At 36.7% G+C, this 14775-nt stretch overlaps 1 protein-coding gene across 5 annotated transcripts in view; it reads left to right on the top strand.

Annotated features, from left to right (window-relative positions):
* Positions 1 to 14775, top strand: part of CLCN5 (Cl-/H+ antiporter 5) — a 181407-nt gene that overhangs the window by 121289 nt on the left and 45343 nt on the right. For all 5 annotated transcript variants that reach the window (XR_014136793.1, XR_014136794.1, XM_081793284.1 and 2 more), the window contains one exon: positions 11488 to 11634. Coding sequence is in view for 3 of the 5 variants with exons in the window: in XM_081793284.1 (XP_081649410.1) it covers positions 11488 to 11634 (147 nt within the window). In the remaining 2 variants the exon portion in view is untranslated. The remainder of the gene's footprint in view (positions 1 to 11487; positions 11635 to 14775) is intronic.

The following is a 14775-nucleotide window of genomic DNA, read 5'->3' as shown; positions in this document are numbered from 1 at the left end:
CAATAATAAAAAAATCCAATTAAAAAATAGGCAGAAGATCTGAACAGAAATTTTTCTAAAGAAGACATACAGATGGTCAACAGGTGCATGAAAAGATGCTCAGCATCATTAATCATTAGGGAATGCAAATCAAAATCACAATCAGATATGACTTCACACCTGTCAGAAAGTTTATTATCAAAAAGACTAAAAATAAGTGTTGGTGAGGATGTGGAGAAAAGGGAACCCATGTGCATTTGTTGGTGGGAATGTATATTGGGGCCATCAGTATGGAAAACAGTATGGATGTTCCTCAAAAAATTAAAAGTAGAGCTACCATATGATCCAGTAGTTCCACTACTGGGTATTTACCCAAAGAAAACAAACACATTGGTTTCAAAAGATATATGTGTCCCTCATGTTTATTACAGCATTATTTAGCTAAGATGTGGAAACAATCCAAGTGTTCATAAATGGATGGATTGACAAAGAATGAAACACACACACATGCACACGCACACACATATGATGGACTATTACTCAACCAACAAAAAGAATGATATCTTGCTATTTGCAATAATATGGATGGACCTTGATGGCATTATGCTAAGTAAAATAAGTCAGAAAAAGATAAATGCCATATGATCTCTCTTATATGTGCAATCCAAAAAGTATAAAAACCCTGAGCTTCTAGATACATGTGGTTTATAGATTGGTCGTTTCCAGAAATGAGGGGGTGGGAGTGGCAGACATGGGTAAAATGTTTGTGTTTTTGTTTTTAGTTTAAATAAATTGAATTTTAAAAAGGATAATGCACACACTAGTATCCTTGCCTACTTATTCTTTTAGATGAATTTCACTATCAATCTTTTGAGTTGTATGAAAGATGCCATGGGGACTTTAGATTAATATATAGATGTAGTACAATTCAAATTAGTATCTCTTTCATTTTTACTATATTTAGACTTCCCATCCAAGAGCATGGTAAATCTTTTGATTTATATCTTTTTTTTCCTACTATTTGACTTTTTAAATTTTTTAAATGTTTATTTTTGGGATAGAGAGAGAGAGAGAGCAGGGGAGGGTCAGAGAGAGAGGGAGACAGGATTTGGAGTGGGCTCTGCACTAACAGCAGGACCCTGATGTGGGGCTTGAACTCAGGAACCATGAGATCATGATCTGAACCAAAGTTCAACATTTAAATGACTGAGCCACCCAGGTGCCCTTATAAATTTTGAAGTAATATTTTATTTTGAGTTCATGTCTCTATCATAAATAATTGTATTTTCTACTTCTATAGTAGTACCTAGCAAAGTAGTTGTTTCTTGTGTATTGACCTTATGATTTCTGAATTCATGCATTATCTTTAGTTATTTTAATTAATATTCTTAGTGTTGTATAGCTATTTTATGCAGTCCAAACATCAGAATTTTGTCTTTCTTCCTTGCCTGTATATATTCTTCACTTTTTTTCATCTTAAAGTATTTCTTGTACTGTATTAAATATAATTGGCAGCAGGAGGCATCGTTGCTTTCCTGTATTAAAGAGAATGCTATTTTGCAGCTTGGTTTTAATTTAGATATTCTATATCATGTCAAGAAAGAAATCCTCTACTTGGAATGTTAAAAAATTTTTAATCCAGAATAATTGTCAATTTAAGAAATCCATTCTTGACATCTGTTAAAATAATTATGGCTTTTAAAGTTTTATCTGTTGATTTGATAAAGTGTTTTCATAGTTTCCCTCATGATACCAGTCTTGCAGTCTCAGAAAAAAACTCATTTATAGCAGACAGGTCTTTCAATGTGATGCTATATTCAGTTGGTTAACGTTTATTTAGGAATTTTACTCGTTTATTCCAAAGTGAAAGTGATCTATGAATTTTGAGCATTGTCTTTGTCAGGTGTGACAGATCCTTGTCCTTGAACTGCATGGCACTTCTCTAAGCATCTCATTAATTTCTCTCTTGAAATCTTTTTTATAACAAAATGTTCTCACATTTGAAGAATCTCTGAGATAAAACCAAAGAAAAGCTGATCTACTAAAAGAAGATACCACATTATTTTAATTTTAGTTTCTCTGAATTTTTAAAGCCCCCTTGTTTCTTTTCTTTAATTATCTACTAATGTCTTTTTTCTGTTCATCTGTTTGGATCCAGTTTTAATGGTTTGAAATATCTCTTTATCAAGGCTATTACTCCTTTGGGAAAAAACATATAGAAAATATTGGTTTGTCACTTGCTTTACTGTCACAGCAGCCCACATGGTCTCTTCTGACTGGCTTGTCCTTTTCCTCTGTCTGACCAGTCTCACCCAAATATGGTTTCTCCATTCTGTGTTCTTTCTCTGGTTCAACAGTTCTCAAAGAGTGGCCTGGGGGCTCCTGAGACTTTTGAGGGGTCTGAAAGGTCAAAAATTATTTTCGTATGAAGATATGTTTTGTCTTTTTCACTTTCATTTATTCATGAATAAACAGTGGAGTTTTTTAGAGGCTGTGTGACAGGTGATGTCATCGCTCCTGTTGCTAATGGAAGATGTGAACCAGGATCCAGCTGTCTTCCATTAAGACAGACATTAAAAGATTTTCAAAATGTCTCTCATTAATTTTATTTTGGAAAATGTACAAGTTATTCTTTCCAAAAAATGTTAATATATAATGATTTTAGGATTGTATTTAAATGCATTAAAAAGTATTTATTTTTTTTAACATTCCTGGGTTTTAATTTTTAATACAGGCAATACCTATGGATAGAACCCATATAAATAAAAGCTCTTTAAGCTCCTCAATAATTCTGAGGACTAAAGGGAACCTGAGATCAAAATGTTTGAGAACTGGTGCTGTGGTACTGCCTGCTTTGTATCCTGTCTTTTCTCATAACCCGTACTTATCTGCGAGGAGGACTCCCAGATGAAGACTATGTTGTGAGACGCAGCACTATTATTTCCTCCTGGGATTTTTTTTTTTCCCCACAATTTTGACAGACAAGGTGCCTTGGCTTAAGGATTGGCCCAATCCTCTGAAATGCACCTGCTAGCATCTTCGAGGTTTGCAAATCACTTCTGCTTCTTAAAATAAAGTAACTAAAACTGGAATTGGACTATAAACTAGATTATTTACTGAGTTCTCTCTTTGTGTCAGGCACTTGGGAGCAAAGATTTAAGTTACCCTGTCCTCAGGTAGCTCAAAGTATAATGGGTAGCCAAAAGCTGATTTTATATGTGTGCCAGTTCTTATCACCTTTAGTGTTATACTTAGGATTGTCTTAATATTTTTTAAAAATTTTTAACATTTATTTCTGAGATAGAGAAAGAGAGAGACAGAGACAGAAACAGAGACAGAGAGACAGAATCTGAAGCAGGCTCCAGGCTCTGAGCTGTCAGCACAGAGCCCAATGCGAGGCTCCAACTCAAGAACCGTGACATCATGACCTGAGCCGAAGTCAGATGCTTAACTGACTGAGCCACCCAGGTGCCCCTAGGATTGTGTTAATGTTTTATTTTTAATAACATGATAATACTTGTAGCTTGGTAGATTCTATAATGCCTCTCTTAAGTTTTTCTTCCTCTTGCATTTTTTCTTTTCCACTTTGGCAGCATCTGGCATATATTACACAACATGCCATGTGCAGGTCAACAGATATTTTTGTGGAGTAAAAATAAGAAATAAGAACGTTTATTGCTTCTTTGTGCTTGTTAGCTTTGGAATGTGTGATATACTTTTATATATTCATTGAAGGGCCATATGTATCAGCCCACCCATTGGTTTACACATTTGTTTTTTCCAAGTGGGCTAGTTGAGATGGAAATATTAATTTATATAAACCAACATATGTCACTGTCACTAGTAAAACAAGATGTCAGTATGGTATACCGTAAACTAGTACCATCCCCTGCCACACACACCTGGCTCTTTCAGTACAGCCTTCAGAAATATGTACCCCTCCTCCTTCCCAAATCACCCACATTTAAACAGGAAGTAGTGAACTACCTTCCTAGCCCTTTACCCCTCTGTCTTCCAGCCCACTGCTGCTGTATGTACCTCTTAAAATCATGTTTTTATCATGTTGCTCCTCAAAAACGATAGTGACCCCATTGGCTTACCAGGTCCTTCATGATGTATCTCCATCCATTTGCTCACAAACAGCTACCCTGTCTTCTAGGCAAGCACAAATGCCAGCCTCATTCTCATCTCAGGCCTTTGATCATTTTTTTTTTCCTGGGCCTGGAATACCCTCTCTCCTCCATGAAGCCTTCTCTGGCTTACAGTCTCCTCTCCCTTTTCTGAATGCCAATTGTACTTTCATTCTAGCAGTTTAGCACTTAGCTATGGTGCAAATTGCATTATGTGAAAGTTTTCTCCCCAACTATATCATAAATTCCTTGAGAGTATTGAAAAGGTAACTAATGTTTTTTTTTTGTATCCCCAGTTCCCTACCATCACAGTGCAAGGCATAGATTTATTGAGGGCCAGCCATATAAATATGTTGGTTGGCCATTAACTCTTCCTCCCTAACTGGAATCCTCCTTAGTAAGGATTTATTGAACACCTACTCTGGAACAACACTAGAGTTGCTGGGACAACAGAAATGAGAAGGGCTTGGTGTAGTCACAAGACTTAAGTGGTAGAGATTATGTAATTAACATAGATACCTCAACAAAGGAGGTGTTGAGGGAAAAGCCTATTTGAGCTGGTCCTAGATGGATTGAATGGGATTTAATCAGGCTGAAAAGACATGCGGGACTGGATGGGATTCCAGATAGAGTACCTGGCTTAAGCAAAGGCATGGGGGTGTAAAAGTACATGGCTTATATGGAGTATAATAAATTTGTGGCAGAGGATACATCTATCTGGGTAGATGGGATCTAAATTTGATAGGGCTCAGAATGCCTTGCAGAGAAATTTAAACTTGACCCTATAGGCACATGTACCCCAATGTTTATAGCAGCGCTTTCAACAATAGCCAAATTATGGAAAGAGCCTAAATGCCCATCAACTGATGAATGGATAAACACAATGGACGTGTTTATATACACAATGGAATACCACTTGGCAATGAGAAAGAATGAAATCCTGCTATTTGCAGCAACGTGGATGGAACTAGAAGGTATTATGCTGAGTGAAATAAGTCAGTCAGAGAAGGGCAGATACCATATGTTTTCACTCATGTGGATCTTGAGAAACTTAACCAAAGACCATGGGGAAAGGGAAGGGGAAAAAATAGTTACAGAGAGGGAGGGAGGCAAACCACAAGACTCTTAAATACAGATAACAAACTGAGGGTGGGTGGGGGGTGGGGGAGAGGGAAAATGGGTAATGGGCATTGAGGAGGGCACTTGTTGGGATGAGCACTGGGTGTTGTATGGAAACCAATTTTTTTTTTTATATTTAGTCATACCTAGTTAGGTATATATATTTTTTTCAATATATGAAATTTATTGTCAAATTGGTTTCCATACAACACCCAGTGCTCATCCCAAAAGGTGCCCTCCTCAATACCCATCAGCCACCCTCCCCTCCTTCCCACCCCCCATCAACCCTCAGTTTGTTCTCAGTTTTTAAGAGTCTCTTATGCCTTGGCAACTTAACAGAAACCCATGGGGGAGGGGAAGGAAAAAAAAAGGAAAAAAAGAAAAAGAAAAGGGGGTTAGAGTGGGAGAGAGCCAAAGCATAAGAGACTCTTATGTAAACCAATTTGACAATAAATTATATTAAAAAATAAACTTGACTCTATAGGCATTGGGGAACCAGCTTTATGATTTTAAGCAAGAAAGTGGCAGAAGGCACTAAAAGTGCCTTTAAGCTGAAAGTGTGAAGCTGTTTAACACAAATATCAACCAAACATTTCTCCTTAATTGCCCTCCTCCCCAACCCTCCATTATATGACAAGCCCTATATGCAATCTACTAGTTGGGATAATATATAAAATCCCCTTACTTTGTTCCTACCCTACCCTAAATTCTGGCTGATCTCAGGTTTGTGGCCATCTGGAGGTTTGATTTATTCCAGACGTGCCATTTTCTGGACTGACATGTCATAGTGAAGTCACAAACTTGTGGAAAGACCACTGGGCTTGGAGTTTAACTGCATGTGGGTTTGAATCTCAACTGTAAGTAATTTATTTCCTCATTATTCTGCTGCTTTAACTTTTTTTCTCTTGAACTTTTTTTAAAGTCTATTTTATTTGAGAGAGGGAGAGAGGAAGGGAGAGAGAGCGAGAGCGAGAGAGAGCAAGAGAGAATCCCAAGCAGGCTCCACACTGTCAGCCCAGAGCCCAACAGGGGGCTTGAACCCACAAACCATGAGATCATGACCTGAGCTGAAATCAAGAGTTGGATGCTTAAACAAGTGAGCCACCTAGGCGCCCCTCTCTTGAAGTTTTTTTTTTTTAATGCTTACTCATTTTTTGAGATAGAAAGAGTGTGAGTGGGGGAGAGGCAGAGAGAAAGGGAGAGACACAGAATTGGAAGCAGGCTCCAGGCTCTGAACTGTCAGCACAGAGCCAGACGCGGGGTTGGAACCCACGAACTGTGAGATCATGACCTGAGCTGAAGTTGGACACTTGACCAAATGAGCCACCCAGGCGCCCCTTGAAGTTTTTTATATCTGAAAAATTAAACCAATGGCTCTACCAGAATGGATTATCCATAGGCAAGTATAACTTTTGAGTTTTAGTAACTGTGCTTATTTCCTTTGTTGAACTCCTATTTTTAGCATCTGTTTTGCTTGACTTACTTGCTACTTCTAATTTTCTTTTGTTGACCCTTTATTCCTATGTACTTATTAAGGAAGCACTTTATAACCCAAACAGTGAAGCAGATAGCTGCTCCAGGAAATGTTTAGAATGAGGCAGCTCAATTTAGCTGGATTCTTCTGTGTCAGTGGGTTACAGGAAGGAGTTTGTAAGGTCCCTATGGGGAAACTGAAAAGTTTTCCAGCTTCTCCTTTGTGAGTCTTCATCCTGTAGTGTCATCATTTTGTTTTAATGAATTCCCAGAACAATAGGTACACCCATCTGAAAATATGACTACAGGACATATTCCAAATCCAGACATAAATTATTTTTGGACTCCCTATACTTTTTCTTCCTATGATTTTTGTGGCTAATGTAGAGTTGCTGGCACTATGTATTTTACCTCATTTCCTGAATGAAACATGTAAGCAGTGGAGAGAGAGGGAAAGGATTCTGCATCATTTTGTAACTTTTTTTGATTTTTTTCAGTGCTAGTCACTGTACGGACTTCATGGGAATTTAATAAATTTAAACAGAAAGAAAACCTCTTGAGTTGTGTTACCATATTGGCCTGAGTTCTTCTCATAAGCTAAAATGATGCTTGTTTTTAGCTAAGATTTCTAGAAATTGGAATACCTACTCTTGAGATAAAGTGCTTTTGGTGGGTTTGTTGAATGTAGTAAATCCAGAGCTAGACAAATATTAACTACAAATATGGACTCTGATGCCAACCTGCATTTAAGAAGGAAAGTTGAGGTGAAGGGTGAGGGCAGGGAACATGTCTTGTGTGGATTTTGTGATTTGCATTTAAGTTGATGTTGTTTCGGCTGTATTTTTAATTTTCATCCTGTTGAGTTTGAAGTAGCAACAGAAGTGTCAGGGTAGAGTTCTTGGGAATTCAGGACCAGAGCTTGAGGTAGAGATAAGAGCTAGAGATAGTAGGCTTTTTTAAAGAATCAAATAAAATAAATCAGATTAAGGTGGAGAAGGATCTGTGATCTCAGTCAGATACAGAGAAAAGTAGAAGGGCTCTTTTTCTTCTTAAATAAAAAGTAAAACACTTATTCCTGGATGACACGAGGGAAGACCGAAGTTCAGGATTTCCTCTGTGTTGTCAGTAGTAGGAAAAAAACTGCTAAGGATCCTGTGGTGGGTCAGTTTCCCTAGAAGCAGAAACTGAGACAAGGCATTCTGTGTAAGCATGTTGTGGGAATGCTCAAAGAAGGGGAATGAAGGAAACAGGTAGAGCAGGGGAAGGGGAAAGAGTCCAGTGAGGATGAAGGATTGGCGAGCAGCAGTGAAGGAGCTCAGCTAAGGCCATAGAACATGGATTCTTAGTACCCTAGTACCTATTTGATCCACATAACAAAGTTAGAATTTGTGTAGCTAAGGAAATGGTTTCATGATCAGTCATTTTGTACATTATTAGTACCTTTGCATAAATGACCCTACCTTCTCTACTTGACCATTTGTCACCACACAAGCATGGTAATGTTTCTGGGGAACTTACTGTTCCTGTATGTACAGACTTCAAGCTGTTTGTGCATATTAAGGGAGGAGACTGGGAATGCATTTGTTTTCTTTATATTTGTCCTTATCCATAAATGATGGAAAGTTTCCCTTGGGATATCTGTTCTCTTGGTTTCAACCAACACCTTGATGTTGATAACTCTCAAATCTTTGTCTCTCAATCTTCATCTCATCTGACCCATCTCGCATCATATTTGTGTCTGTCCCATGATGATTTGTACACAATAGGTGGTTCATAAATGTCACTCACACTTCAGTCAAGCTGGTCTCTATTACACATGAGGTATTAGGAAGTTGAACACATGATTTAGAGCTTAACTTTTTAAAAAATATTAACTGGGAAAATAGCCTCTCTGAGTTTGTTTCCTCGGGTGCACTAGGAGTGATAATGCCACAGCATAGGAACATTGGAAAAGTTAAGTGAAAGAATTCAGTTTAAGCACATAGCCCAGTGCCTAAAAATTGATAAGTACCTGGTAAATGTTGGTTCTTTATCCTTTTCGCTCAATGTTTAAAATATTTAATTTATCTGTTCCAATTTTCCAGCCCTATTGCTTAATTTATCCCATCTGATTTTAACACATTCATTACACATAATTCAGATAACCTAAAGTAAGAAGTTTCTTAAGAGAATTGGAATACCTCAAAAGGAATATTGTTTGCCAAATCCAAAAGAACTATGCTGACTATGATTTTGGATCAAGATCTCATCAAAAAAATGGGAGGAGGGGGCAGGGCTAGGTGAAGTAAAGTTGACTCTAATGTTTTTTAAAATCAACATACTAAAATTTTTTGAGTAAAATTTATAATCTGAAGATTCACATTTGGGGTGTAGGAAATGTTTAATCTTTAATATTAAATTCTTCAGCAGAGAACAACATTAAATGGCATAACATGCCTCTTCATTTCTGAGCATCTGCATTGTGTTATGAGCTCTGGGAGAATCAGAGCCATAAGATAATGTTTCTCTACTAAATGGACAGAACATTTCTCAGTAGTGATGTCTAGTTTTTATTTCCATTGATTACTTGTGAACTCCCATGAGTTTTGTACACCTATCCTCATTTGGTTTGCTCTTTTGCATGGTTCTCAAAAAACTGCTATCAACTACATGGTAAGGCTAGAGGAACATTACATCTGAAGGGTAATTGAATACACTAAGTGGTTTGCATGTCTATATTGCCCAAGTAAGAACATGAAAGAAAACATAAGAATAAGTGGTAACCCTGATTAGACATTTTTCCAGACCTACAGATGGCCAACAGACATATGAAAAGATGCCCAACATCACTGATCATCAGGGAAATGCAAATCAAAACCACAATGAGATATTACATCACATCACTCAGAATGTCTAGTATCAAAAAGACAAGAAATAATAAGTGTGGAGAGGATGTGGAGAAAAGGGAACTCTAGTGCACTGTTGGTGGGAATGTAAATTGGTGCAGTCACTGTGGAAAACGGTATGGGGTTCCTTAATTAAAAATAGGAATAACATATAATCCAGTAATTCCACTATTGGGTATTTACTTAAGGAAAATGAAAACACTAATTTGAAAAAGATATATGTACCCCTATGTTTATTGCAGTATTTTTTACAATAGCTAAGATATGGAAGCAACCCAAGTGTCCATTGACAGATGAATGGATAAAGAAGATGTATATATACATAATGGAATATTATTCAGCTATAACAAATAATGAGCTCTTGCCATTTCAACAACATGGATGGACCTAGAGGATATTCTGCTAAGTGAAATAAGACAGAGAAAGACAAATACCATATTATTTGTCTTATGTGTGGAATCTAAAAAACAAAAACAGACTCAAATCCAAAAAACAGATGGTTACCAGAGGGGACAAGGGTTGGGCAAGATAGGTGAAGGGGATTAGGAGGTACAAACTTCCAGTTATACAGTAAATAAGTCACAGAGATAGAAAGTACGGCATAGGTAATAGCGTCAATAATATTGTAATAATGTTGTATGGTGATAGTGACTACACTCATTTGGTGAGCACTGAGTGATGTATAGAATTGTTGAATCACTGTGTTGTACACCTGAAACTAATATAACATTGTATGTCAACTATATTCAACAATAAAAAAAAATAGAATAAGAAGTAACTCAATGGGAATGCAAGCTGGTGCAGCCACTCTGGAAAACAGTATGGAGGCTCCTCAAAAAACTAAAAATAGAACTACCCTACGACCCAGCAATTTCACTACTAGGCAATTATCCATGGGATACAGGGGTGCTGTTTCGAAGGGACACATGCTCCCCCATGTTAATAGCAGCACTATCAACAATAGCCAAAGTATGGAAAGAGCCCAAATGTCCATTGATGGATGAACGGATAAAGAAGATGTGGTATATATATACAATGGAGTATTACTTGGCAATCAAAAAGAATGAAATCTTGCCATTTGCAATTACTTGGATGGAACTGGAGGGTATTACGCTAAGCGAAATTAGTCCATCAGAGAAAGACAAATATAAGACTTCACTCATATGAGGACTTTAAGAGACAAAACAGATGAACGTAAGGGAACGGAAACAATATAAAAACAGGGAGGGGGACAAAACATAAGATACTCGTAAATATGGAGAACAAACAGGGTTACTGGAGGGGTTGAGGGATGGGCTAAATGGGTAAGGGGCACTAAGGAATCTACTCCTGAAATCATTGTTGCACTATATGCTAACTAATTTGGATGTAAATTTTTTTAAAAAAATTAAAAGAAATAAAAAGAAGTAACACAAAAGGTGGAAACTAACTAAATGTCCATCAACTGAATAATGGATAAACAAAAATGGTGTATCCATACGATGGTATTATTCAGTCTGAAAATGAAGTAAAGTACTGATACATGCCAGAACATGGATGAGCCTTCAAAACATTATAAGTGAAAGAAGCCAGACACAAAAAGCCACAATTTATATATGATTATATGAAATACCTGGAATTGGCAGATCATTGAGACAGAAAGAGGCAATTGTAAGGGGTTGGGGGTTAGGAGGGAGTTATGTTTACTGGGTACAGAGTTTCTGTTTGTGATGATGAAAAATTTCTGGAAATAGAGTGATAATTGCAAAACATTGTAAATGAACTTAATGCTACTGAATTGTCTAGTTTCGAATGGTTGAAATGATAAATTTTATGTGTAGTTGCCACAATGAAAAAAAAAGATAAGCGGTAAGGGGCTTGAAGGTCATTGTAATGAGCCTCTTGTTTTTCTTTCTGCACAGGGGCCATGGATAACAGAGGCTTTCAGCAGGGGAGTTTCAATAGCTTCCGGAGCAGCTCCAGTGATGAAGACTTGATGGACATACCAGGGACAGCTATGGATTTTTCCATGAGAGATGATGTTCCTCCCTTAGATGGGGAAATAGAAGGTATCATTACTGTTGATGACAGTTTTTCTTTTTAAAAATTATTTTTAATGTACATACAGTAAAATTTATTTTCTGGTACAATCTTAAGAGTTTTCAGGATCCACATAAGAGTGAAAACATATGGTATCTGTCTTTCTCTGTATGGCTTATTTCACTTAGCATCACACTCTCCTGTTCCATCCATGTTGCTACAAAGGGCCATATTTCGTTCTTTCTCATTGCCATGAGAAACTTAACAGAAACCCATGGAGGAGGGGAAGAAAAAAAAAAAAAAGAGGTTAGAGTGGGAGAGAGCCAAAGCATAAGAGACTCTTAAAAACTGAGAACAAACTGAGGGTTGATGGGGGGGTGGGAGGGAGGGGAGGGTGGGTGATGGGTATTGAGGAGGGCACCTTTTGGGATGAGCACTGGGTGTTGTATGGAAACCAATTTGACAATAAATTTCATATATTGAAAAAAAAAATAAAAACTTCAGAAAAAAAAAATAAATGAATGAGAGAAAGAAAATAATAAAAGTGATTCTAGAAAATATCATTGATAATATTCTTTAAGAATGAAGCAAATAAATACAATTTCAGATAAAAAAAAAAGAGTTTTAACACATGCATAGATTTTTGTAACCACTACCACTGACAGGATACAGAACAGTTCAGCACCCTCAAAGAATTCCCTCCTGCCCCTTTGCAGCCAGATTTCTTCTACCCCCAACCCCTGGTAACCACTGATCTTTCTCTGTGCCTGTATTTTTTTTTTTTCTTTTCTAGAATGTCATGCATGGAGTCACATAGTATGTCACCTTTGAGACTGACTTCGCTACTCAGCTTAAGGCCTTGGAGATTAATTCAAGTTGTTCATTCCTTTTTTTCTTGCTCAGTAGTGTAGCCTGAAGTGGGATCACTGGGTTATGTGGTAAATGTATGTTGAACTTTATAAGAAACTGCCAAACCATTTTCCAGAGTAGCTGTAACCATTTTATATCTGAACTAGCTATGTAATGAGAGTTCCACTTGTTCCCCATCTTCAACAGCTCTTGGTATTTCCAGTAATTTTTATTTTATCCATTCTAATAGGTGTCATCCCATCATGGTTTTAATTTCCCTAATGACTTCTGATATGGAACATCCGTTCATGCGCTTATTTGCTAACCTCATATCCTGTTTGATGAAGTGTCTGTTCAAATCTGTTCCCTCTTTGGGACACCTGGGTGGCTCAGTTGAATGACCCACCGACTTCAGCTCAGGTCATGATCTCACAGTTCATACGTTCGAGCCCCACGTTGGGTTCTGTGCTGGCAGCTCAGAGCCTGGAGCGTGCTTCCGATCTTGTGTCTTCCTCTCTCTCTGCCCCTCCCCCTGCTTGCAGTCTGCTCTCTCTTTGTCCCAAAAATAAATAAACATTAAAAAATTTTTTTTTAAAAATCTGTTCTCTCTTTCATAATTGGGTTTTTATTATCGGGCATGCATTCATATAATAATAATTCCCTTCATCTGTTATTTGGGTAGCCAGTACCATCATTCTTTTTGATAACTGCATATAATTTCATGATATAGCTGCCAGAGTTTACTTAACCAAGTTTCTATTGATGCACATTTCAGTTGTTTTCAATCTTTTGCTATTACAAACAATACTGCAGTGTGTGTGTGTTTATTCTTTAAGTATATTAGAGCATTTCTGTAGCATGAGTGTGTGAGTGCTATTTGACCACAGCCTTGCTGGTGCTGAATAGTCAAATTCTTTTTTCACCTTTACAATAGGATAGGCAAAATAAATAAAGAAAGAAATATTCATTATTGTTTTAATTTTTACTTTTTTAAATTAGTGAAGTTGAACATATTTTCATATGTTTACTAACCCCTTAAATTTCTTTTTCTGGAAGTTTCCTGTTTATATGATGTTCCTATTTTTCTGATAGGCTGATTATCTTTTCTTAAGTTTTTCTAGGAGCCCTTCATATATTATTATTATGTTTCATCTAATGTAGGTTGAGTGTATCTTTTTTCATTTCTGGTTTTGTTTAAATTTTTTTTTAAATCTACAAATATTAAAATTTTTACATAGCCAGATATATCACCCTTTTCTTTTGTGACTTCTGAGTTTCTTGTTGTATTTAGAGAGGACTTTAATTAATAAATATAATATAATAAATCTCTATAATTCCTTAAAACTACTGTCTTATTCTTTAACTGATTGGGATTGCCATTCTCAGTGTAAAGTCAGAGGACAAGAAACTACTGTCAGAATTTATTATTTAGCAAATTTGTATAAGAGGCATATGACATTACAGAAACTTTGCTAGGTTCTGGGAATTAGCAAAGATTTAAGGCACCATCCCTGCCTTCATAAAGTTGATTCTAGCTGACTAAGCAAACATTAAGTACTTATGATAATACCTACCTCTTAGAGTTCTTTTCAGGATTAAATGAAATAGTAACATAAAGTGCTTATAATAGTACCTGTCATGGAGCTAATGCTCAATAAAATGTTAGCTGTCATTATTATTATTGTTATTTTATTTCTGTTATAAGCCTATATTGTAAGTGTTATAACTCTTATAAGAACTTAGCAGAAGCATCCTGTATGTTTGTGTGTGTCTAGGATTGGAAAAGTTTTCACAGAAAAGGTGTGTTTGAGAAGGGCCTTGAAATATAAGTTATTTGGTAGGAAGAAGAGCATTCCAGACAGGAAGCAAGCTTTTATAGAGATATCAGCAGGCACATGATATAGAGGTATAAATAAGCAAAATATAAGCCCAAATAAATAAAGTGGGGCCTTGAATGTCATGCTAGGAAGTTTGAATTAACCTTATTGTCACTGTGAGGACAAACTCCTCCACCCATTCATTCAACAAATACTTTTTGAATACCTGCTATGAAGCAGGCACTTTTATAGGCAGTGGAGATACAGTGGTGGGATTAACATAGATAAGATCCACATTGATCTGAAATTTAGACCTAGTCAGGTAAATGAGTAAGGGAATAGACTACTTAGTTAAGTATCCATTATAATTAGTATGAGGATGGAAAGAAAGTGAAGGACAATAGATGGTAACTGAGGAATACTACTTTAGAAAGGTTAAGAAGTTAGAAAGGTCAGGGAAGGCCTTTCCAAGGAGGTGACCAATTTGGTAAGAACATACCAGTA

Source organism: Panthera onca, chromosome X, assembly GCF_046562875.1.
Source record: "Panthera onca isolate mPanOnc1 chromosome X, mPanOnc1 haplotype 2, whole genome shotgun sequence".
Taxonomy (NCBI): Eukaryota; Metazoa; Chordata; class Mammalia; order Carnivora; family Felidae; genus Panthera; species Panthera onca.
The sequence above is the reverse complement of the archived record's forward strand: the minus strand, read 5'-3'. Positions and strand labels throughout refer to the sequence as shown.